The 25174-nt window shown below is 45.3% G+C and overlaps 1 protein-coding gene across 11 annotated transcripts in view; it reads left to right on the top strand.

Moving 5' to 3' along the window:
* RGSL1 (regulator of G protein signaling like 1) overlaps positions 1 to 25174 on the top strand; it is a 218724-nt gene that overhangs the window by 143266 nt on the left and 50284 nt on the right. For 9 of the 11 annotated variants that reach the window (XM_053250702.1, XM_053250703.1, XM_053250705.1 and 6 more), the window contains 5 exons: positions 14878 to 14960; positions 17328 to 17402; positions 21668 to 21797; positions 23286 to 23390; positions 23841 to 24002. In XM_053250702.1, coding sequence (XP_053106677.1) covers positions 14878 to 14960; positions 17328 to 17402; positions 21668 to 21797; positions 23286 to 23390; positions 23841 to 24002 — 555 coding nt within the window. Of the gene's footprint in view, positions 1 to 11704; positions 11783 to 14877; positions 14961 to 17327; positions 17445 to 21667; positions 21798 to 23285; positions 23391 to 23840; positions 24003 to 25174 lie in introns of those variants that run through there. The other 2 variants (XM_053250707.1, XM_053250712.1) reach the window with 2 other exon arrangements.

Here is a 25174-nt window from a genome sequence, read left to right as displayed (position 1 = left end):
TTGAGCAGGTGCAACTTGTCCAGCAGAGGTGACACCATTTTTTTAAAGGGTTATTCCAATCACCCTCTGCAGGACAAGCTGCATTTGCTAAATTCCTACACAGCTAGTTCCTACACAGAAGTGCGTCTGATGATCCTATCAGCGAGTCAGCACCAGAAATAGGATCTCAATGGAGAGCCAAGATTAAGAGTCTAGACCAGGGCTGCACACCTTTGGCCCTCCCACTGTTATTAAACCACCACTCCTGTCATCCCCAGCCACAGTGGCCAACAAACAGGGATGATGGGAGTTGTAGTCCAGCAATAGCTGGAGGGCTGAAGTTGTGCAGCTGTGGTCTAGGCAATGGACCAGTGCCCACTGTTAACCGGCTATATTGTCAATTGCAGATGCAGAAAAAATGGGTGAGGTCACAGAAAGGGTAAAGTGATTTTCTAGGAGGGGCGAGCATGTGAGAAGTGCCTTTCCTTCAAATAACCACAGGCATCCAGCAATAGGGGGCAGTTGAAGTGTGTGCTTGTTTCGTAGAAGCACTTGCCCCCTGCACTACCTTTGTATGTTGTGCTCAGTATGTGCTCAGTATAACTTGCTGCACACATAGAAGTGGTCCGACCACAATCCTAGAGATGAGGGTTCTCCTGTCTCTTTAAGACAGGGCTGCTCACCTTTGGCCCTCCTGCAGATGTCGGCCTACAACTCCCACAATCCCTGGCCATTGGCCATTGTGGCTGGGGATTATGGGAGTTGTAGTCCAAAAATAGCTGGGAGGGGCTAAGTTGAGCAGGCCTGCTCTAAGAACTCTGAGGGAGGCAGGTATTGCATTTCTCTCGGCACATTAACCCTGTTCACACGTTACATTCAGCATGCATACAGTAGCATACTTCCTTCTGTATGCTGCATTTGAAAGTGCCCGAACCTAGGTTCCCTTATTAAATGAATGCACAGTCATTCACACAGAACTGTGTGTGTGTCTATAGACACCTGTACACATGAACAACATAATGAGGCTGTTCTCACGACACAAGGCAGCTCGTGTCATTGGGAGAGGAGGGCTCCCGGCTGCTCTAGAAGAGGGTAGCCCAACTTTTTTACCCCACATTTTACCAAGGTCAGATGAACCTGTGGTGTCTTACCTTGGTAGGCGATGGTTTGAATGATTGCCCCTGGGTAAAAAGGCTTCCAACTGGCCTGCCACCATTTCCGGCAGTGAGCCAGTGGGAAAGAGCACTCGTGGTGTGGGGCATTCTGGGATGGGGGAGGGGGAAGTCCTCCTGCTCCCAGCATTTGTCTTCGCTGTGCCACCACTGCTTGTGTGGGCACGTAGTGCGGCCAAGGCAAAGACCATGATGCTGGTCTGCCAGGGAAGGCAGCGTGAGGTCATGAGAACGACCTCATACTCTGAATGGAGCTAATGGTAGAAGGGTGAGAAGGGAAAGCATCTGCTGAATAGTGCATTATCCTAAGATTTGCCTCTTTAAAAAACTTTTGGTCCTCCAACTCCGGCTTTGTACCACTGAAGACATACATAGAGCAACTGGGCTCCTGTGCCTTTAATAGGAGAGGGAATTTGGGCAGATGCAGCTTTTTTCGCTCCTGCATGATAAGTTGCCCCTCCAGAAATCCCCCCTTCTAAACAGCTTGTTATAGGAAGAGGAACCCTGGCCTTTGCTTATCCAAACTATCAGGAGTTTTTCACGTTGCCAGTTATTTGTTGTAAATTGCACTTTCCACAGGCCCCAACCTAAGGAAATTCCAGATGGGCTCAGCTTTTACCCTCGGGCTCAGTTTTACCCTTGGTTTCCTTGTTATTTCATCCTCATGTCAGAACAGAGGCATTTCACAGTGGGGGCGGGGGGGGGGAGATTGCTGTGCTAGGTTTCTAGGAGAGCTGCCTTATTCAGTATTCATTTTGCCTCCCACGTTTTTTTCCTTCTTTCTCCTAGAGCTATTCAAATGTTGTTTACAAGGTAAAGTGGAATGGTGAAGCCTTCTAGCTTAGCCAGTGTCAGCTCAGCGCCCTCTAGTGAGGGATCTTGGGGAAATCTGCAGTCTACCTTTTCACCTCCTTACTTGTTTGCTCACGTTCTGCTCTCTGGCTCTAGTTGCATTTTAGCTAATCACACGTCTGCAGAACAGACCCACCTGGTGCATCACTCCTACATGACACGCATAACCCACTGACCCTCTTTTTAATATAATTTTAGATGCACAGCCGTGAAATCTAATTTCATAGATACTATTCATAGGTATGATATTTATCGATTTATGCAAAATCAAGAGGTTGACAACCATGGCCTGTTTCAAGGACATGTGTACTTCTACATTCTCCCCAGAATACTGGCAGAAGAGAACCCCATATTCTCCTCTACTAGTATTCATGCACAGAGGTATATGTACCTAGTGGACCAGAATGGATGATATGTCTGACCAGCCCCACCAAATCATGTGGGGAGGAGCATGGGCAGGCATATCTCCTCCCTACCTGCTGCACTGTCCTGCCATTGCATTATCTCATGGGAGGCAAAATGTGTGAACTGCCATTTACACATGATTTTTAGTATTCAGCTTGTGTGTGGAAAAAAGTTTGACTGTTCCACCTCTTGTTGCCACACACAATTATGTGGCAATGGGGCAGCAGGCCAGGTGGGGAAAAGATGCGTGCTGACATGATTCAGCCAGAGTTGGTCATCAGTGGTCCCTCTAATTTAATTCATCTCTGTGCAGCATGAGTTTTGTTCTTGGTGGGAGCATCAAGGCAGTGTGTGCGCACCTGCATTCAGAATGGGGCCTTCCTGATTCAACCTGAGTGGGATCTAAAATTAACTGAGCAGACATCAAAAAATGTGTGAGCACGTGCACATGAGCATGCCTTAGAGGGAACACTGCTGGTCAGATATATTGGGTACAATACCATATGGGGAATCACGGACCAAAAACCAAACGAGAAACAAAAACTCCATAAAACAGCCCTGCAGGACAATATATCTGACCAAACAGGAAACAACAAATCCGTGAGACAGTCTTGAAGGTCAATATATATGACCTTGACCTTGAGTCAAGCAAGCATGCTCGTGCAGATATTTGTTACGGTTTGACAGAGCAAGGCTGTTCCGGATAGAAGATATGACACACTTCTGAGGAAGATTGTTTTCGAAATTGGTGAAAATAACCCAGGACGCCTGTTTAGGAATTTATACATCTCACACTTGTGAAGAATGAAGATTTTTGCCATCTCCAGCTTTGAAGTATTTTTCATGTTGTGTATTCTAGCTGTGAAGATTGGACTTTGAACATTTATATTTGCCAGTTGTTCCATCTTTGCCATTATTGTATATGCTGGTTTCATGTATGGTTTGGGATTTGTCCTATATATTGTATATTTACATATATGTTTGTGTCATAGACATTGACCTTCAAGACTGTTTCATGGATTTGTTGTTTCCTGTTGGGTCAAATATATTGTCTTGCAGGGCTGTACTCTGTCCCACTCATTCAATTTTTCCTTTCTTGTGATGAGGAAGAGGGCACGAAACATTGCATCCTACACATCCTCCAAGGAGCCCAGGGTAGCACACATGGTTTCCTTCGCCCCATTTTATCCTTGCAAAGAGAATCCTGTGAGGGAGGATAGGGTGAAAATGAGTGGCAGTCGGTGAGCTTTGTGGCTGAACAGGGTCTCCAAGGTCCAGTGCTATGGTCCAGGAAAAGCTCTAGCACTTGCTTCTGCAGATAATATTTCAACTGGCCCTTAGTGAAGCTTTTTCTGTGCCCAGTCATCAAAACCAGGATAGGGGAGGGTTGCTCCAAGTTCAGTGAAGAGGTGAAGTCCACACTGACCTTGTGCTATACCAGCTGGGTTGGATTTTAGGTAGTGGGGTTGATGAAATTCTCACAGAGACCTACGTGCTCAATTTGCTTTTATAATGAATAAATATTGAAAGATCCACAGAGGTCCTGGGCTGGCTTTGAAGAGGCTGCCAGGTCAGGGGTAGACGATCGCTGGTTTCAAATTGCTTTTTGAATGTAGCAAAGGTCAGTGGTTTATCTGGCTTGCACTGGAAGGCTTTTGGCTTTTTTCTTTTCTTTTTTTCTAAAAAGGAGCTCCATCTGGCACTGATAGGCTTGGCTGTGACATACGTCAGTGACGCATCTAGGGCAGTGTAGAACTGGTGGCCTTAGAAAACAGTCTGGGAATAAAGCAAGCTGAAGCAGCAAGCACTGCAATAAGACGGGTCCTCGGCCATTGTTGGACTACAACTCCCATCATACCCCCCACACAATGGCCTTCTGTCATGGGAGTTGTAGTCCAACAACATCTGGGAACTCAAAGCTGAGAACCTCTACACTAAAACATTGGCTGTATGTATTTATCCAGGGGTAACTCCTACTGAATGAATTAGAACTTAATTGTGAGTAAGCAAGGCCTCCTCACTTTGTACAAATACAAAGAATATATACTGCTTTTCAATGAAAGTTCCCAAAGTGGCTTATTTATGTGTGTGTGTGTGTGTGTGTGTGTGTGTGTGTGTGTGTGTATGTGTATGTATCACTTTGTACAAATATGAAGAATAAATACTGCTTTTCAAAGAAAGTTCCCAAAGTGGCTTGCTGGCTTGCTTATTTATTTGTTTGTTTGTCTGTAAATACACACACACACACACACACACCCCTATATCTATGGCTGCCCACATCATCACTGTCCCTTCCAATGTGCACACTTGAGAAACAGCAAAAAGGGACCCCTGTCTGGAAGCTTCACCCTCTGTCACTGAAAGGTCTCTTGCATTCATTCATCAGTCCTGTCACCCATGCTCTTCTTCTGCTTGGGACTTTGGGACTCTTTCCTCAAATGCCTATGCAACGGTGACTCTCTCCCTTCAAATCCCTCCTTAAAACACACCTTTTGTGAAGGCCTTTATTTAACCTATTAAATGAGGCTACCCACTATAGGGGGTGGGTGGGGAGAGGGCAGAGTAGCCTCCACTGACAGGGTGATGGAGGATACAGAAACACATTAGACCGACCCCCCCCCACCCAGTGATCCCTGCAATAATAAATCCAGGATCCCTCTGCACAGCACCACACCCATGACAATGAGCATTTTCCTTGTAATGGGATAAATTCATGTGATCTGCATTGTTTTGCGGATGGCAAACTAGTAGAATTTGACTTTCCAGACTGCTTTTTTTGTTTGTTTGTTTAACCCAGCTAAGCATCCCACATACTGTTTCAACCTAAAGCACTTATTCTCAAATGGTGGACTCAGAGAGAACTAGAACACTCCAAGATGTTAATTATATAATTAAAAGCTCCTAAGTACAAGCCCAAAGTACCCACCCACAGAGGCCAGCTGCATCTCTATATAAATCTCTACACTGGCTTTGTCTTCTGCTGTTTGGATCATTCAGTCATCCCCAGAGCAGAGACACCACAGAATAACCAGCCTTCAGAGGAGGTTGACTGCTACATCTCTGTATGAATCATTGGAAGGAGGCAAGCCTTGAGCAATCAGGGGACAGATTGTGGACAGTGACTCATACAGCAGCAGGAAGAAGGCTCCTCTGAGGGCAGGTCAGACTTTCAAAATGTGAAGTATGCTTCCCATGTTAATTCTGAACATTTTGCTGAATAAAAGTGTACCCTAGCCATCAAAAGCTGACTGATCTACATTTATCCTGAACCAGAAAGATGTCACTGTAAGAATACAACTGTGTATGCCATGGAAGGACAAAAAAACAACAGGATACTGGAGAGGGACATTCTGCAGTGCTCTCAACCCCATCTAGTACTATTTGAGTCCACCTGCCAACATGTCCCTATTTTCCCATTTAGGTGAATGGAGAAATAGGAACATATTGGCTGGTATGCATGACTAGCTGTACCGGCACAATCACAGCCAATGTAGTGGGATCTTGGCAAAGCACCACAAGGTCAACTCACCCCCAGCCCTTCCCCCTCCTCTGATTGGTCCAGAGGCCCATGGGCAGAGGGCGAGAGGCAGAGTAGTAAAGCCAGCAAGTTGGGCAAATCGTAGATGTAGCAAATGAGATCAAAAGGCAGAGTTACTATCATGTTCTCCCTAGAGCTTAGAGTGTGCAATTGCCTGAATCCAGGAACCATAAGTTTGACCTGCCTCTTGTGCCAGACCTTTGGGACAGCAGGATCTGGGGAGGAGGAAATATCCCCGACCAAGACAGCTTTCTTGATTTCGGACAGTTTTCCATTTCCCTTGTTCCACACAAATGGATCAAAAGTGCTCCCTTCATTTGTGAAGAATTAGAGAGGAACTGCAGTTAGGGTTACCAAGAAGGAAACCAGCCCCATCTATTCTTATATCTTTAACAGCAGCAACTGGATCTGCAGAAATAACCGGGAGAGGCTTTTAAAGGCATGCAGAAAAGCATTACCTGCTAATGCTTGCATATCAAGCTACTGTTAAAAATAGAGCAGAGGCCAGTACAAAGGCTGGCAAGCCTAACTGCAATTGGGAAAAACATCTAATAGGAACACACACTTTCAGTCCATTACCTTGCAATAATTCTTTCAGGAACAAGAATGGGGACATGTGCCTGCTTAGTAATATTCCTGATTGCAACCCCTTTGCCTCTGCCAATTCCAAGTGAAAGTTGCCAGTGACACTTGCTTTGGGATGTTTGGGAAGCACCCAGCTTCTGGTCCTGGCTGGAGCCGTGAGCACCTTTTCAAAGGGGGTCCAAGGTATTACTTACTGAGGCACCCTTTCATTCAAATGAAAACATTCGACCTGCATTCAAGTAGCCCCTAGATTTCAAAATTTTAATCCAGACTTCTTCAATCTGACTGTGAGAACAGAATGGAGGAGAGATGCCTTCCTTATGTTGCAAGACCCAACTGTTACAGACTGGGATTCCAGTACGTAAGAAAAACTGTGGCTGAAGAACAAAGAAATAGATGCTTCCGCAAAGATGGATGACCCGGTTGTGGTATATCTCACTCCTGTGAGACAACTCGATTGCTACATTTTTACTGGCCCTGCTCCTGACCTGTGCCTTTAAAAGCAGTCTCAAACACAATTTTAATAGTTGAAGTTTCCAACAGACCAATAAGTCATGGGGGTGGGGAAAAACTTATCTGACAAATTTGTGGGAGTTGGGTTGCTATTAAAGGCATAGGAGCACAGTCTATAAAAGAAAAGTGGCAACTCTTTAGAATGAAAACAGGAAGGGCCCCAGCTGAGTCTAAAACTGATGACAGAAAGGAGGTCAAAAGAGCTTAATTGCTGGAAATGGAGAGTTTAAAAGGACTTGCAGCATTGCTCCTGTCAGGAAAGAAGTTCAACCACAACTGGAAACACCCCCTTATGAAGTCCGTGGTGAAAGGTCAGAACAGCATGATCAAAGCTGTTTCCAGAAGAGGTTACATCACCTCATGGAGAAACTGAATTGGAAATCCTTCTTCCCCTGCCTCCCAACTATTCACCCTGCATGCAACAGGCAATTGCTATGTTCTACGTGTTGCACAGACCAAATGTCTACTCTCTGGCAAAACTAATATTCATGAAGACACTTTAAACTGACTCATTCACTCACAGAGATATTAAAATTGTTAGTGTTCCCACACAAGGCTGAATAGAAAGCTGACATCACACACACACACACACACACACACACACACACACACACACACACTTTTCAAGGCAGCCTGATTAGTATGGAAGTCTGAAAAGGGGATGTTTTATTTCTGCCATGCAAAACTCAGAGCATGAAGGTTCCCTCCGATGAAGATGCCTTCAACTGAACCAGGCCATTGGTCCATCTAGCTCAGTAGCCTCTGTACAGACTGGCGGCAGCCATCTGGGGTCCAAGAGAGGGATCTTTCCCAGCCCTACCTAGAGATGCCAGATGGAGGGATGCAGGCACTGGCTCCCCCACTCCCCCCAGTAGTGCCTGGGGCCGACTGAACACTTCTCCCGGCTGCTGTTCCTGGTGATGGTGCTGAAAGAGAAGGACGACCACCCTCCAGTTAGCTGAGCTTCCTTGGTGCCAGGCATCATTGGAGAGGGAGTGGTGAACTAGTGAGTTCACACTCCCATGGACCTGTCCCCTCCCAATGGCACCTTGCACCAGGAAGGCTTGCCAGGTGGTGGACATTCCCTTGCTGCCACTAGAGTGGCAGTGCTGAAGGAGAGAGGTAGATGCTGTCGCCCATTGCCACCTGATATGTCTTCCCATTGGGCCTTGCCCCCTGGAAAGCTTACTGGGCAATGAGGGGTGGCAGCAGGGAATGTCTTCCTCCTTTAGCACATAGAGCTATTTTGATTCCCCAGATGTTGTCTCAGAGGGGCCAGAGCATCTAATAAAAACTGTGCTGTGCTTTGAAGTAGGAGAATGTCCATGGCTCCTGCCCACCATTGCCTAGTAAGCTTGCCAGAGCAGGGCCCATTGGGAGGCTTACTAGGTTAGGGTGGGCAGCAACAGCAAATGACCTCATCTTTCTTCAGGGGATGGGCCCTCAGACATGCCTGACCTGGCCAACTCCTGACGCCGGCCCCACGAGTAGCATCAATAGACTTGTCCTCCATGAATGCACCGAACCAAATACCCTTTTTAAGGCCATTTAACATAAGTAACTTGAGTACCCAAAAGAGTTCTTTGTAGTGTCAAGTGATGGCCGTAGAGGAGAGCTTTTTGCAACCTAAGTTCCAGCAGAAGCAAGTGCAGCAAGTGTGTAGCAGGCATAGAAGCCAAAACTGGGCAAACACTGCACAGGGCAGTGGGATGGGATGAGGTCAGGGGCGTAGCTAGGGGAGAGGGGGCCCCTGTTCACCCCTCTCTCTGGCAGCCCCCCAGAGTGAGGGAGGTAATGAAGAAAATAGGGAGTTGTGGAGCTGGAGTGCAATAATATTGCACTGATTGCTTGGTAGGCAGAGAAGCATTGGGGGAAGCAAGATGGAAGGCAGTCTAGCATGCAGCTCGTGGCTGATCCAGATAACCATGTTCCTCAGACTCTAGCAGAGATTGGTAGCTTCAGCAGATAACTTGGTTGCCTTCTGGCTGTCATAGAGGCTGGATTGCCTGGTTCATTTAGTATGTTTAGACGCATGAAGAAAAGTGCCGGACAAAGATCTGGCATGGTTTCCTCTGTCCCTTTTATCCTTCTTTTTCTCTCTCCACCTCAGTAAGGCAAATGCCAAGTAGTACTCACTATTACAAGCAGAAGAGGAGGACAGTCAAAAAGGCTGGGGAAGGAAGAGGCAAGAACAGCCATAGCGACCTCATTTCTGCATTTCAAGGTAAATGCAGGTTCTCGAGTTTACAGCCTAGCAACCATAGTTGGAACAGCCTTGGGGAGTTGCTGCTGTACAATGAGCAGCACAGCAAAGGGATGTCTTAGGGGGCACTATGCAGAATGGCTTTCCCTTGCTAACCAGATCAGGTCACGTCTGGGTCACGGTGGCTCCAGCTGTTTTTCCTCAAGTACATTGTGTATCTGCACATACATACAGTATTCAGGATGAATAAGCATACTATACCATCTTCAGTGAACGGATTAGATAACCAGTGTTTAAAAGCCTCAATCCAACACTTTCAGGGGAAAGATATATATTTGGTGCCCCTGAAATCAGGATTGACGAGTCCCCGAGCGCCAGCTCTGTGCTTAATCCGTGTACGTCAGTAACTGTGTAGATGTAATTGGGAGTTATTGTAACATCTAAATCAGAGCTGATAAACAACAATAATCCAGACTTGGGAAAGGAAATCCCTTGTATTAATGATTCTTGCCATGTCGCTGAGATTTTCTGCTGTCCCTTACACACGATCTCATCTAGGGCCTATAAACTCAGCAATTACAGGAGATGATTTTTAAGCTCCTTCTGCCACCTGCTGTTAGTAAGGAAGTACTGGCTCATTGTTTAGGTACTAGAAAATCAAGGAAAATCATGGCGGAGGCTGGCTCAACACTGAAGGGCCTTCTCCTCTATGGGGAGCTCATTTTTACTGGGGGAACAGATGGTGGGGCAGCTCCTCCTCTCCTCCCTGCCTACTTACTGATTTTTCTCAGAGAGACGGAGCTGCTACTGCTCTGTGGGTGCTTCCAGGCTAGCAATTCCTTTCCTGCAATCAGCTGCAAGCAGAAGTAAAACCGAGATTCCACACAGCATTCCATGTAGCATTATATTAACTAGCAATGTGCCATCCCCATAGCTCATCGTAACGAGCCAGGGGGGCGCCAAATGAGGTACAACTGCCTCTCATTCCCTATTGCTCCCGTCCTGCTCTGCCCCATTGTTAACAAGAGCTGCTGCAATGCCTGCGGTCTAGGATTATTGATTTCCATTTTTTAAAAAGGCAACGTTTCCCATGTTATTTAATTTGTTCATAAATTATTTGGAGTTGGGGTAATCAGTGATTCACTGCACCGAATGGTGCAGCGGGGAAATGGCTTGACTACCAATTGCCAGTTTGAATCCCTGCTGGGATGTTTCCCAGACTTTGGGAAACACCTGTATTGGGCAGCAGTGATACAGGAAGATGCTGAAAGGCATAATCCCATACTGTGTGAGAAATGGCAATGGTAAACCCTTCCTGTATTCTACCAAAGACAACCACATGGCTCTGTGGTCACCAGGAGTCGACACAGACTCAATGGCACAACTTTAATCAGTGAAATGGCCAAGTTTCAGAACCAAGTTATTCAGAATGAAAATCCAAGTGAACTGAATGTACCTCTGGCAGCATCTCTCCATTCCAAACTGATTAAATAGACAACAAACAACTAATGAGCTTCAAATGAGCCCATTAAGGCATCAAAATCCCAACTTCATATACACTGATGAGGTCTGAATTGACTCAGGTGACTAAGCAGAAAAGACATTTGAGACTGTAGGGCAGGCTTCCTCAAACTGCGGCCCTCCAGATGTTGCTGAACTACAACTCCCAGCATCCCTAGCCACAATTTATTGTGGCTGGGTATGCTGGGAGTTGTAGTTCAGCAACATCTGGAGGGCCACAGTTTGGGGAAGCCTGTTGTAGGGGATAGCTTAATGAAAACATCAATTTAGTGTGGTGCAGCAGCAGCTGAGAAAAAAAGGCAAAGTCTATGCTAGGGATTACTGGGGAAGGAATAGAAAACTAAAATCTCAACTATTATTATTAATTTGTTATTAAGTCTTTTCCATTTTATGACCCATAACAATGATCAATCTTCTTGTCTTGTTCCCTGAAGTACAGACAAGAAAGGGCTCAATGCACTCCCTTTCCAATAAATAAATAAATTTCCTTGCACATTGAAAATAGCAGGCCAAGAAGAATTTTGCAGGCTATCTCCCTGACATGCTAATTTTATTTGTGTAGAAAAGGATGTTTTGTTTTGTTTTGTAGAGGAACATTCAAACATGCCTCTCTCTCTCTCTCTCTCTCTCTCTCACACACACACACACACACACACAACCCTGATGTCTGCAGTGGGGAGAAGTATCTGCTCAGAAAAACCTTCTCCACTTAACTCTATGAACTTTCTATGAACTGCTCCAAAAATCCAGGATAAATTGCAAGTTTGGTAGTTAGGGGAGGGGAAAGTGTGTATAACATCACTGTTTGATTTGGCTATAATGTGAAAAAATAAAGCTGGACCTTTCCAAAAGATTATCATCACAGAAGAGCTGCCTTGAAGGAATGTAGAACTCCCTAGAGCAAGAATCCCTCGGAACGTGTCATAACAGAACACAGAGAGCTCACTGTAGAATTGTCTTGAAAGATAGCAACAGCCAAACAGCCCAAACACAGGCTCAACATGAATAGAGCTCGTGAGTTTTTGTGCTTATGTTTCATTCCGCCTTTCCAAGGACCTCAGGCAAGGAGCAGGGGCTGCTCTCCCATGAGGCAAAACTGAGACAATGGGCTCAGGCAGTGAGAGTGTGCTGTGGGATGGAAAGGGTGGGCCCACTGCTGCTGGTGTCACCCCTCCTGCTTGCTGCTGCTGGTCCCTGCTGCCACTGCCTCTCTTCCTTTTCACGGCTGCCCCTCTTCCCAGCTCTTTTCCTTTATTTATCTATCGTATTTATATACTGCCTGATATATACATCTCTAGGCAATATCTCTCTAAAAGACATATACATCTTCCCCTTTGCCAGCCTCTCCACCACCACTTTGCCAGCCTCGCCCCTGGACTGGAGGCAGGGGCTGTCCTTAGGGCAGGGCAGGCAGGGCGACTGCCTGGGCCCTGCTCTTGTTGCTGCCATTAAAATTAACTAGAAAGGCCCCCTGCATTGGCTGATTTGCCTCAGGCTCTGCTACAAACTGCCAGGGCTCTTTAAGGAAACCCCTGGCTGGAGGTCACGGGTATCTCCCCTCTTCTCTCTTTCCCTCCCTCCCCTCCCCCTCCCAGAGCATCATCTGCTGGCCTTGCTGGTATGTTTTGATTTTCTCTATCACCCTTCAAAGCTCTGTCGCTCCGTCCCTCCTCCCTCTTTCCCCCAACAGTGTTCACCTCCCAGAGTCCACTTTCTCTCCATCACTCCCTCTGTCAGTGCCCTCCCAAAGGAGGTGGTGGTGCACCTAATGTCCTCTTTTGACACATTGTCCCACAGACAATAGGTTTTAGAGCAGGCCTGCTCAACTTAGGCCCCCCATCTGATTTTGGACTACAACTCCCATAATTCCCAGTCACAGTGGCCAATAGCCAGGGATTATGGGAGTTGTAGGCCAGTATCTGTAGGAGGGTTGAAGTTGAGCAGCCCTGTTTTTAGAGAGCTGAAGATGGTACAATAGAAATATTGCTGCCTGCAGTGTATACTCTCATTTTTTGTCCCTCTATTTTGTCTCACAAAGTCTGTTTGATCATAGATGACAGTTGGATGGCGGGTGGTGGTGTCTGTACTGTAAATTATGGGCAACGAGGACACCTTCTAGCAGGAAAACAACCAACCTTTCTCCACTCTTGAGTGTTAAGAGTTCCATTTTTCAGAGGTTGCTTATGACCAGGCAGAAAATAGGGGGGGGGAGGGGCAGCACCATAATAAACAAAAACACAAACTCACAAGGTGTGCAGGAGATTATGTAGTGAAATGGGGGAGGAGGGAATCATATCACTGCATTTCGAGGAGCCCACCCAGCCCTGGCCAAAAACCGGATGGTGGGCTTTGGGTTTCAAGCATGTTGGGATGGTAGTGAGAGATTTTCTTTTCATTAAATCTCCTATACCTTATGAGTCTTTGTTGTTTTCTCTTATGGCCAAACGGTCTGTTACAGCAGACATGGGATTTCCATCAAAAATGGTTTCCCCTTGTTTTCCTCATGATGCAGGCACATGAAGCCAAAGGTTACAGGGAGCAAGTGGAGAAAGCCTTTTAAAGAGGCTTTCCCCTCTAAGCTGCCCCCCTCACCTGGTAATAATGTATCATTCAACCCATAATTGGTATTTTTGTTCACCACCTAGAGTCTTTGGAGGAGGCGGTATATAAGAAAATTTAAATAAATAAACAAACAAACAAACAAATAAATAATTCTCTTTGAAAACCTGGGATGTGAGGTCATCTGTTGTTCCACCTACAACTTGTAATTAGCATCAATTAATTAAAAACAACAGCAAAAACCAGAATGTTTGTTACATTTTCAGTCAATCTTTGTAGAGAAAATATATTATAAGCAATACCTTATCATACCAGCCAATGTTTTAAATTTGCCATTGGGTCTTCCTCTGGGTTGCTTCAATCATTAGATTGTTTTGGTTTCAAATTCTGATCTCCGTGGCATCCACTGCTTTTACAGGTGAAACTCGGAAAATTAGAATATCGTGCAAAAGTCCATTAATTTCAGTAATGCAAATTAAAAGGTGAAACTGATATATGAGACAGACGCATTACATGCAAAGCGAGATAAGTCAAGCCTTAATTTGTTATAATTGTGATGATCATGGCGTACAGCTCATGAAAACCCCAAATCCACAATCTCAGAAAATTAGAATATTACATGGAACCAAGAAGACAAGGATTGAAGAATAGAACAATATCGGACCTCTGAAAAGTATAAGCATGCATATGTATTCAGTACTTGGTTTGGGCCCCTTTTGCAGCAATTACTGCCTCAATGCAGCGTGGCATGGATGCTATCAGCCTGTGGCACGATGAGGTATTATGGAAGACCAGGATGCTTCATTAGCGGCCTTCAGCAATTCTGCATTGTTTGGTCTCATGTTTCTCATCCTTCTCTTGGCAATGCCCCATAGATTCTCTATGGGGTCAGGTCAGGCGAGTTTGCTGGCCAATCAAGCACAGTACACTGTATACTTTTCAGAGGTCCGATATTGTTCTATTCTTCAATCCTTGTCTTCTTGGTTCCATGTAATATTCTAATTTTCTGAGATTGTGGATTTGGGGTTTTCATGAGCTGTACGCCATGATCATCACAATGATAACAAATTAAGGCTTGACTTATCTCGCTTTGCATGTAATGCATCTGCCTCATATATCAGTTTCACCTTTTAATTTGCATTACTGAAATTAATGGACTTTTGCACGATATTCTAATTTCCCGAGTTTCACCTGTACATGACATCCCCCCTCCCTTCCTTTGCTCCTGATTGTGGTTTCATGAATCCCACTCACTGCCATGCCCACCCCCCTGCTTAGTGATATCAGCAGCCTTTAGTGCCACACTTCAAAATGGGAGCTCTGCATTGCCCTGTAGGTCCAAAACTGCACAGAAGGCACGTATGTCCTAGTATGTGGTGGACCGGTGGGTCACGTAGCAGCAGTAGTAAATTTAATGTGGGCGTTGCATATGTTGTGCTTGGAAAAGCAGTATATATGGGCAGTAGTTCATATACATTTATATGTGATGGTGGGGGGAGGAACCAACAACCAAACCCCCCACAACATGCTTTCTCCTCTCTCCTTTGCAGAGCTGATTGCTAGCCAACATTTGACAATTCTGCTACAAGATGAAATCTTTGCTGACTTCTTCAACACTTTCCTGAATCTTCCTGTAAGTTTCGCTCTTATGCCTTAGCCATCCTGGATTCCCTAGCATCTCTCTCTCTATATATAAGCCAGCTCCCTAAATTCAGTCACACTCAAACAGAAACTGGGATGGGACTCTGTAAGTAGGAACTGGTTTGATGCTCAATGACTGGGATATGCTGTGGCAGAGGGTATATTATTTAACCCACATCACAATGGATATCTTCAAGTGCACCTTTTTACTTGTTTCCATATAGTTGAATGGAAGCTATTCATTCATTCTAAAATGTTGCATTTATGAAATGTTCTAGTGAGAACCAAACTTCTACAGGGAGTGGCCTGACCCTCATTGATAGGGGTCCTATGAGGGATGTAATGGGTGGGATACGCACTGTACACACTCACACAAACACACCCAGGCAACTTGGCAATATACAAACTTTCTCTCCATTCACAAACCACCCATCTCAATGATGGTCAGTTTGGTAGTTTCTAGTAATAACCTGTTCTTGCCAGTCTTCTTATATGCATAGGTACACTTTACATGATACATTTTAAGAAATATATTTATGATTTTTGAAGCACATAAGCTAGAATTGTAATGTGTGACTTTGGGTGCTTCCAGACAGAGAAATGCTGCATTTGGGAGAACATAAGTTGTTTTTAATTATCCATGCAGCATCTAGATGACGTATTTGCCCATTGTGCAATTTTGTAGTGAATCTGCTGGCCAGGATCATGGTGTGAGGGGGAAACGGATTTAACTCTTTACCCCTGCCATGGACCTCATCGGGGTCAGCCCCCAGGGCAAATAGCAGCCATGGGAGGTGATGGGCAAGGACCAATGATGTGTTGTATGTATGTATGTATGTATGTATGTATCATATTTCTGTACCGCCTGACATGTGCATCCCTAGATAGTGTACATAATTTAAAAAACAGGATAAAATGGTTAAAACATTTATGATCTAAAATCAATTAAAATCAATTAATTTTTTTTAATTCTGATGTAATGAGTAATTTACCCCTTAGGCTATGGACAGGTGACCGTACTTCCCAGTAGGTGTTGAAGGTGATTTGAAAGATGATTTGCTGCTTTGGGTGTGTGCTCACACACCTCAGTTTCATCTCTGGCAAGCGGAAGTTGCAGGGGGTTGAGGCTGTTTAAAAACCTATAAAAATTGTTTGACCAGAGGCAACAGTGTGACAAAAGAAATACATGGGGCATAGTTAGGGGAGACTGGATATGTGTTCATCCCTCTCTCTGGCGGACCCCCAGAATGAGGGAGATGATGTAGAAAATAGGGAGGGGTGGAACTGGAGCGCCCTCAGGAGCTGGGGGCCTGGGTTCTTTGAACCCTCAATTATAGCTACACTCCTGATACCCATCACAGGAAGTGAAACCTCTCTCGTGCCCCTTGCACAGCTCTCTCAAAAGATACTGCTAGTTCCAGCCTTAATCGTTTAATAGTCTTTTATGCACATTTGTGTAGCTGCATGAAGGAATAGTTGCACTCTGTTATTTGCTGGCCAGACCTCTTTGGGAATTCCGTGTCTAGTTGTGGGCACTGATCAACAGGTTCAGAGGGAAGATGGTGAGGGGTTTGGGACTAAGTCTTATGAGGAGCTGGGTATGTTTAGCCTGGAGAAGAGGAGACTAAGGGGTTACGATAAGCTGGAAGTATTGCCGTGCTATCACCTATTTTCCATCTCTAGGGTGTGGACCTTGTCGGAAATCACCATGAGCATTCATCACCACAGATGGTACCGATCACCCCAGCTGGCACATGTACTAGCTAGACCAGGCTTCCCCAACCTGCGGCCCTCCAGAAGATGTTGCTGAACTACAATTCCCATCATCCCAGCCACAATAAGTTGTAGCTGGGGGTGATGGGAATGGTATTTCGGCAACATCTGGAGGGCCGCAGGTTGGGAAGCCTGAGCTAGACTTTAGGAGGAATTTCTTAACTGTAAGAGCTGTTTGACAGTGAAACAATCTGCCTTGCCAAGTGGTGGGCTCTTCTTCACTGGCGGTTTCCAAACAGGGCATGGCTGGCCATCCAGCCATCTGCCAGGGATGCTGTCACAGTTTCCTGCACTGAGCAGAGGGTTAGACTAGAAGACCTCCAAAGCAGGGCTGTGCACAAAGGGTTCATTGCCGAACCAGTTCAGCTCGAACTGGGCCGGTTCGGAGGTTCAATCACAGACTGAACCGGGGGCTGTTGGATCTGCGAGCAAACGGAACCAGGCCCAGTTCAGGTGAATTTGAGATGAATGGCGATTTCGGTTCATGCACACCCCTACACCCAAATCCCTTTGCTGTGATGTTTTATCTTTAAAAGAACCCATCTCTACTAAGGAGGCTGTTTTGTCTCTGTTGCTTTCTTGGCAGGTGTTTGGACAGACACCCATCTTCATGTGCGACACTCGTCAGTGGTATCTTTGGCCGGAGTTACCGTGCCACCTGGTAAGGCTCGGAGTATTCCAGAGTTGACGCCTTTCATACAAGGTGATGAATGGTGATGATAGTATCACTGATATCTGCTCAAAGTCCCAGGAATGTGGCTCAGTTAAATGTGGCCTGTACAGACTTGCAGTCTGAAAATAGCTGTTAAGTGTTCATTGCCGCTAGAGAAACTGGCAGGTAATCTGGCCTAGTTTTTGTAAAATATTCCACAATACATCTGATGGGATGCATGTTAGCTGCCTCACTAAAGCCAAGTCAAATGAAGGTAACTCCTTATGGTAATGCTTTTGCTTCATGGTCAGTTCTTAGAACTATTTCATCATCTTGAAAATGTCATGAAAAGAGGTTGATTTTTGCTACACGAGTTATAATTTGCAATTGTATCTATAGAATCAATCCTCTTCAGCTGGTGGTGTCCAAAATACATCCCTTTCCCATTCCCAGTTATACATGTACATACATGAATGCTGCCACAAAGATGCTTGTGGGTGCAAGTCGCTTCACGAGTATTACACCCACCCTGTGTCAGCTTCATTGGCTACCGGTCCGCTTCTGGGCTAGATTCAAGGTGCTGGTATTGACCTTTAAAGCCCTACATGGCTTGGGGCTGGTACATGTTGGACCACATTCACCCATATGAATCTGCCAGTGCCCTCCACTCATCATCTCAGGCCCTGCTCATGACTCCACCACTAGCAGAGATCCAGTTGGTGGGGACTAGAGACAGGGCCTTTTCGGTTGTGGCCCCTTGGCTTTGGAACACCCTCCCTGAAGAGCTTTGCCATGCGCCCTCCCTCAGTGTTTTTAAAAAACACACCTTCAAAACACACCTTTTTAAGGAGGCTTTTTAATGCTCCATTATTGTTTCGTTCTATCTGGTAGGTTCTTTAGCTTCTTTAGCTTTTCATAATTTTCGGTTTTAATTTGAACCTAATAATTGTGGTTTTTAATCTGAATTTTTTTAAAAAAAGTTAATTTTATTATTTTTATTGTATCTGTGTCTGTCTTGTTGTGAGCTGCCCCGAGCAGTAGTGCACTGGAGGGGTGGGGTATAAATATTTTAAATAAATAAATATAATAATAAATGTGGGTAGAGCAGTGGCATCGCCACTATTGAGCAAGAGGGAACAAATGTCCCTGACCACGAGGGGAGTGAGGGCTCCCCCTTGCACACACACACCCCAGTGTAGCTAGTGGGTGAAACACCTGCCCCCTTTTTGCCCCCCCCACATGCACCACCACTGCACATACTGTCCTGCGCCAGCCATGCCCCTTCCGGCTGCCCCTTCTGCTGGTACCAGACATGGATGGGCTGTGTCTCCATGCCTGGTGCCAGCAAGGCCCCCTGCCTCTGCGTGCTGAACTGGCAGAAGGGGCATGGCTGGTGAGGGGTGATGTGCCTGGTGGTGGTGCATGCTGTGGCAAAAAGGGACGGACCTGGCAGCAGCACTGGGGGGTGGGGGCAGCTGCAACGTCCACCTTCTCATCCTGTCCCCGGGCTGCTGCCAGTCTTCCTACCTACACTCTGTGGTCCATTGGCTATAGAGACTGAGGTTGAAAAAAATTCCCACAGAAGCAGTTTTTGCTTTAAACATAAGCATGTACATTGTCTTTCGACATAGCAAAAATAAATAAATAACAGAAGTCTATCAACATGCTTTTGTTTGTTAAACAAAGTTTGAGGTACCATTGTTCTTTCCCCTCTTTGATCACAAGAAATTGTGTCTTGTTTATGAGAACTGGTAAACTGTTGTTGGAACGTATTGTCATGGATGGTTGCCTAGCGCATCTGGTTTTGTTCCATATCCTTCATGCTGTATGGCCTATACCCACTGAAGGCAACCGTTGCCATTCCATTATGCTTCACAGTATGTGCCTCATATTGCTTCAGGTTTTGGCCATGGTATTTTGTGAATTGCAATTTTCTTTGATGCACCACCATCAGGAACATAATGAGTCTCCTTGTCAGACTTTGTAATGACATGTATGTATGCATGTATGTATGTATTTGATTTATATACCGCTTTTCCAAAAATGGCTCAGGACAGTTTACAACAAAATAAAAACAATTAAAACCAGTTAACAATTAAAATAAAAACTATAAAAAACAGAATAAAAGCAATTAAACATTCAAACAGTTAAAAACCCTGGAAAACCAGGGCAAAAATTTAAAAGAATTTAAAACAGTTTACAACAATTTAAAAATCCTGGAAGGCCAGGCCAAACAGACAGGTTTTAAGGGCTCTCCTGAAAGACAATAATGAACTCAAATTATGTATTTCTGCTGAGAGTGCATTCCACAGCCCAGGAGCAACTACAGAGAAGGCCCACCTCTGAGTCTCCACCAGATGAACTGATGGTAACTGGAGATGCTCAGATAACCATAACATGTGGTGGGGATGATGCAGAAGAAGGTGCTCTCTAAGATAACTCAGACCTAAGCTGTTCAGGGCTTTAAAGATAATAACCAGCACTTTGTATTTTGCCCAGAAACATATCAGCAGCCAGTGTAGCTATTTCAAGACAGGCATAATACAGTCTCTCCGTGTTGCCCCAGAGACCAATCTGGCTGCCGTATTTTGAACTAACTGAAGTTTCCGGACTATGTACAAAGGCAGCCCCATATAGAGCGCATTTCAGTAGTCGAGCCGGGAGGTTACCAGCTGATGCACCACTGTTTTTGTGTTTTATTGTACCTGGGTTCCTTAATAACTCACAGAAGCAAACTTGCTACATGGACAAACAACTGAACAAGACACATGTCCATCAGGGCATAATGTAATGTAAGCAAACTCCAGACTTCTTGGTGTTTTTCATTTTATCCCACTCTTCTTCTGGTGGGCAGTTGCAGCACACATGATGCCTCCCCCATTTTATCCTTACAATTGCTCTATAAGGTAATTAGGCTGAGGGAGAATGATTGGCCCAAATTCATATAGCAAGTTTCATGCCTGAGTGGGGATTTGAACTTGGGTCTCACAAGTCCTTATCTGAAACAAGTTGAACTACTACAGCCAGAGGTGCACCTAGGTCATTTTGGAGCCTGGACCTAAAGGCCTTTGGAGCCTCACCCCCCACTGTAAGTTAAGCATCATTTTTAAACACAAAGGTTCTTGAGGGAACAAATCACACCACCCAGGACAGACTAAAGAGGATTTGGGGCCCCCCTAGAGGATGTAGAGGCCCTGGACTTCGGCCCCAAAGTCCAGGGGTAAGAGCGCCTCTGACTACAGCGCACAGGTATGCAAAAGCAGTTACACAGCCATTTTGCTATGTGCATGCTGAGTGACAGCCGCTGAAGTGTGAACACAACCCATGTAGCAATGAGACCATCAGTGAATTCTGTATGAATACTGGACAGATACCAGAGAGCTAAGAGGGGCAAGAGTTTCAATGGCTGAGCCCTGAAACTGATCACACCTTGAAGCGAGTCTCACAATCGGTGAGACTCGCCAGAGGGGGTTAGCGAGGAGAGTAGGACTTAGCCCGCTCTCCTTGCAGACGATCCCCAGGCAGCCCTGGGCGGCCAGATCGGCCACCCACACGACTGCTGGCTCTGTCATGGAGCTGACGGAGGCTACGGGGATCGGGGGCTGCAAAGCCCCCAGAAGTTCCAAGCTGCCCCACACAAGCGCGGGGGGCATCCTGGAGCGACCCCTGAGCCCAGGAGGCCTTTTGCAGCCTCCCAGCGGGGGTCTACACGTGTGTTGCCATGGCGCTGACAAAAAAGCCTGGGTTAGTGGAGTTCTTGCTCCACTAACCTGGGCTAAGGGGAAGGCTTCTGAACCGGGTGACCCTCTTTGAGGCAACTGGGCTCACCTGCAAGCCTGATGGTTTTCACAGTCTGCTAAAATCAGGCTAGGCTCCCCTAGCCCGATTTTAGCCGATAGTGAGAATAGCCTCCTTGTCTGTTCCCCACAGCTATTATTCCCTCTCCCTCTTTTCTTTAGACCGTTACCTTGGTTAGTCTGTGCTCTTGAGTTTGGGTCGGGCATACTGATTTGAGGCCTGCTGTGGTACATAATAAACAGCTAGCCCCACTTGCTGGTGGTGTCACTGAAAGTTATCATCGTGAAAGCTATCATCTCTGTCATTGTTTCTTGTTGTTGTTATTATTATTATTTAAAGGATAAACCAAGAAGTTCTCCCAAGGCCTTGAATTCTAGGAGAGCCATGGTTTACAGATGTGGCACCTTGTTCTTTTGTTGATCCTTGACACAGAAATTGCTTCTTAATATCTTATCACCCATTTTGGAACAATACAGATCTCAAAGCACAAAGGCTTGTTGAACTGGTTGGAAAAACATCGACTGCCCTACTTTTGCAAAACCAATTTGTGCCTTCATTATCTTCTTTGCGTGGAGCTCATCAGTTTCATCCGGTCTCCAGAGGCAGGTGAGAGTTGAGATAAAATGTTTGTGGAAACCATCTCAGCCTTTGGCATCATATTGGCTACATTCCAGATAGAATCCGAGGAGAGAGAGAGAGAGTGAGAGAGAGAAACCATGAAACATGGGGAACTCAACCATGACAAAAACAATGAAAAATGGTTTGTATTCAGGATGTAATACATGGATATGTTCATTGCTACAGCCCAGGGGCAGATTAAGCTTTTTGCCACCCATAGGCAAAAAGGCTTTTGCCTCCCTTTTACCTTAAACAAAAAAGATTTGCCTTTTTTAAAAAATAAGGCAAAAGAGGGGGACTTTCTCCTCGCCCACTCCACCCTTGCTGCAGCAGCCACTTCCCACAGAAAGGGACAGTAAAATTTGAGGGGGGCAAAATTTGCTGCTCCTCAAATTTCGCCGCTGTAGGCAAATGCCTGTTCTGCCTCTCTGCAGACGGACCACTGTTGCTTGGCTGATTGAGGCTCATAGCGTAGATTTATCAGTTGATGTTTCATCAATGGAAGCTAGAGATCAGAGTGGGTCTTCTGATAGCTGGAAATCTCTCTTGAGCTTTTGGAATGAGATACTAGTGAGAGCTTAGAGAAGATTACATTCTTCCAACCAAGGGGAAGAGGTAGAAAGACAGCAAAAAGCAGTTTGCAGTTAGAATTAATAGACTGAGAGGAGTAGTCAGAGAGCTGAAAGTTTTTAACTGGAGTTAGCTGGACCTGGAGGTGCAATTGGAGGAGCTGTATGTTGCTCTTTGGGGTTCTATTGATGGAATATCTACTTGTAATATACTGTGCTTATATAATTATAATTGTTAATAAAACGATTATTATTACAAAGACGCCATGGCCGACTTCAGAAGTAAGAGCAAACCATGGTTGCTATCCTCACATTGCTAACCTTGTGCCAAACCATAGTTATGAGACTAAAGCAGGGTTTCTTGACCTCGGGGCCCCCAGATGTTGTTGGACTACAACTCCCATCATCCTCAGCCACAAAGGCCATGTCTGGGGATGATGGGAGTTGTAGTCCAACAACATCTGGGGACCCAAGGTTAAGAAACCCTGGACTAAACCATTATTTATGGGATTACGTTCCATTGAACTCAGTGGGACCTACTTCGGAGTCAACATAGATAAGATGGGCTGCACATTTTATGTCTAGAGTACTTGCAGTGTCAAGAGCAGGTCCATGGCTGGTCCTAAAACACATTTGGTGGTTCCTGGAAAAGGGATGTGTGTAGTATTAGGAGCCTGCCCTGGTTATAAAAGGACCAATTACGGCACTGAAATTGGCAAATAATAAGGCAAATCCTTGTGCTAGAGCTCTGTATTCTTGTATGCTGAGATGTCTGCACCTGCTCGTACTATATATGTTTCTGTCTCTACATATCATTCTTGGGGGAAATGCCAGTGGAGTGTGTTAAATAAAGGAACGAGTGTCAGTGTCAACAGAAACTTTCATGGACTTCACTTCTGCTTTACAGCGGATATGCTGAGATGGAAAAAGGCTGACCAGTGGCTTCTTGAGAAGTGCATTGGAGGGAGCAGGGGAATGTGGCGCTTCCGTTCCTTTATGCAAGGAATGGCAGGTAAGAAGACAGGAAGTGCAGCACACAGAAATTACATATATTGAGACAAATGGCCAGTCAAATGAAAATCTCTTCGCTATATCTGTCTTCACCTGATGTGATCTTGCACCTTTACGGTTTTCCACAACTCCCCTTCTCTTGTGTGTGCCCTCTTTATTAAATTCTGAGTCTGAGGGCATGGTCAGTGTCTTTTATGTTATGGAAAGCTCCTGCTTCATACAGGCACTCTAGAAATAATATTTAATCATAATATTTTTGTATCAGAACTTTGAGCAATTACCATATCACAGTTTTCAAATGCATTTCCACAACTATCAGGCACAATCTTAGTTTTTAAAACGTACAGTAGAGATATCAAGATGCTATGCCGGATAACAGATTTTGTGAAGAATTACAAGTGTAAAGTTGCCTAAACTGAATAGCTCCAACTTGATGTCTGATGATCCACAGGTGAAGAGCTGACCAAGTTCTGGCTAGCTGCAGAAAGAATACTCGGGATTGATGAAACAGATGAAGCTCAGCAAGATCTTTATGTGTCCCTGATCCAGGTGTTGATGGCCACCCACCTGCAGGAGGGCTCCACAGTTGTCACTCTCTGCAACACAACCATTGGTAAGTAACTAGCAGGATTAGAACAATTCCCTTACCATGCCAGGAGAGAGTTGCACACGCACAATCACACATTCTGAAGCCTTTTGCCGAGGAACAGGGGAAGGGGCGGCAGGGAAGTATTCTGCCGCCCCAAATTCTTTTCAAAAAAAGAGCGCCGGTGGGGGGAAAGCAGCAGGAGGGGTAAGTGCACCCTCCTCCACCCTTAAAGAGTCACCCCCCAGCATCAAACCATGAAACCCCGCCCCCCCCAGTGAACCAGTTCACAGGCCTTTAGAATGGCCTGCGAACCGGTCTGTGCACATCACTAACCCACACCTGTGCAACCATTTTACAACATAACATACAATGGGGGATACAGCTCAATCCTCCACACCCCAAACTGACTCAAGCACCTACTAGGGCATTATTGTGTTTGTAGTGGAAGGTGATGGCTGAGTCATGGGCCAGTTCCTAATGGCTTACTTTGAAGAGCTGGAGTGATGTTATCCAAACCGAACCTCACTGGCTAAGGTCACTCATAGTACATTCATCGTACATGTACCTACACAATTCAGGTCAAGCGAGCATGGCCTGTGATCTCCTGTACTGGCTAATTAAAAACTGTTCTGGCATGTCTCCAATAACTCAACAAACACATGTTTTTAAAAGGCTGCATTTGTTCTATGTCAGGCAGAAATTTTGAATCCAAACAGTTCCAGAAATTAATTGCCATATTTTCAGTCCAATGTAATACCCTATTAAGCCAATTTGCATCTCAGTCCACAGCTCAGCAAAGACATAGTGCTTGGGTTTACATTATAATTTTCTTAATGTAGATCCTGCATCCAGATAAATACTTGGACAAATCCAATTGCTTCTCTTCCAATTTCAAAAATGTAAAGCAATATTTTCAGTAAAATTTGCACCATTCAAATTGATTGCAAAACTTCAAATTTCAGTTCTGGTGTTTGTTATAGTTGCAGGCCAACAGAGTGCACCATGAAGCAGTTGGAATTGCCTATATGGAGCCCTCTTTTAAAAGCTGGAGCCCTGCTTATAACCTATTTGGCAGGGAAGAGAGAGCCATTGGGGACTCTTCCTCCGGAATACCTGATCAGTAGGATTTCAACTTTTTAGAAAGAGCTCTATGAGATCCATTTTTTAGGTTTTTGAAGCATTGCAAAAATTTGTGA

Source organism: Hemicordylus capensis, chromosome 4, assembly GCF_027244095.1.
Source record: "Hemicordylus capensis ecotype Gifberg chromosome 4, rHemCap1.1.pri, whole genome shotgun sequence".
In the NCBI taxonomy this organism is placed as follows: domain Eukaryota; kingdom Metazoa; phylum Chordata; class Lepidosauria; order Squamata; family Cordylidae; genus Hemicordylus; species Hemicordylus capensis.
Note: the sequence above shows the minus strand (reverse complement) of the source record. Positions and strands in the feature narration are given on the sequence as shown.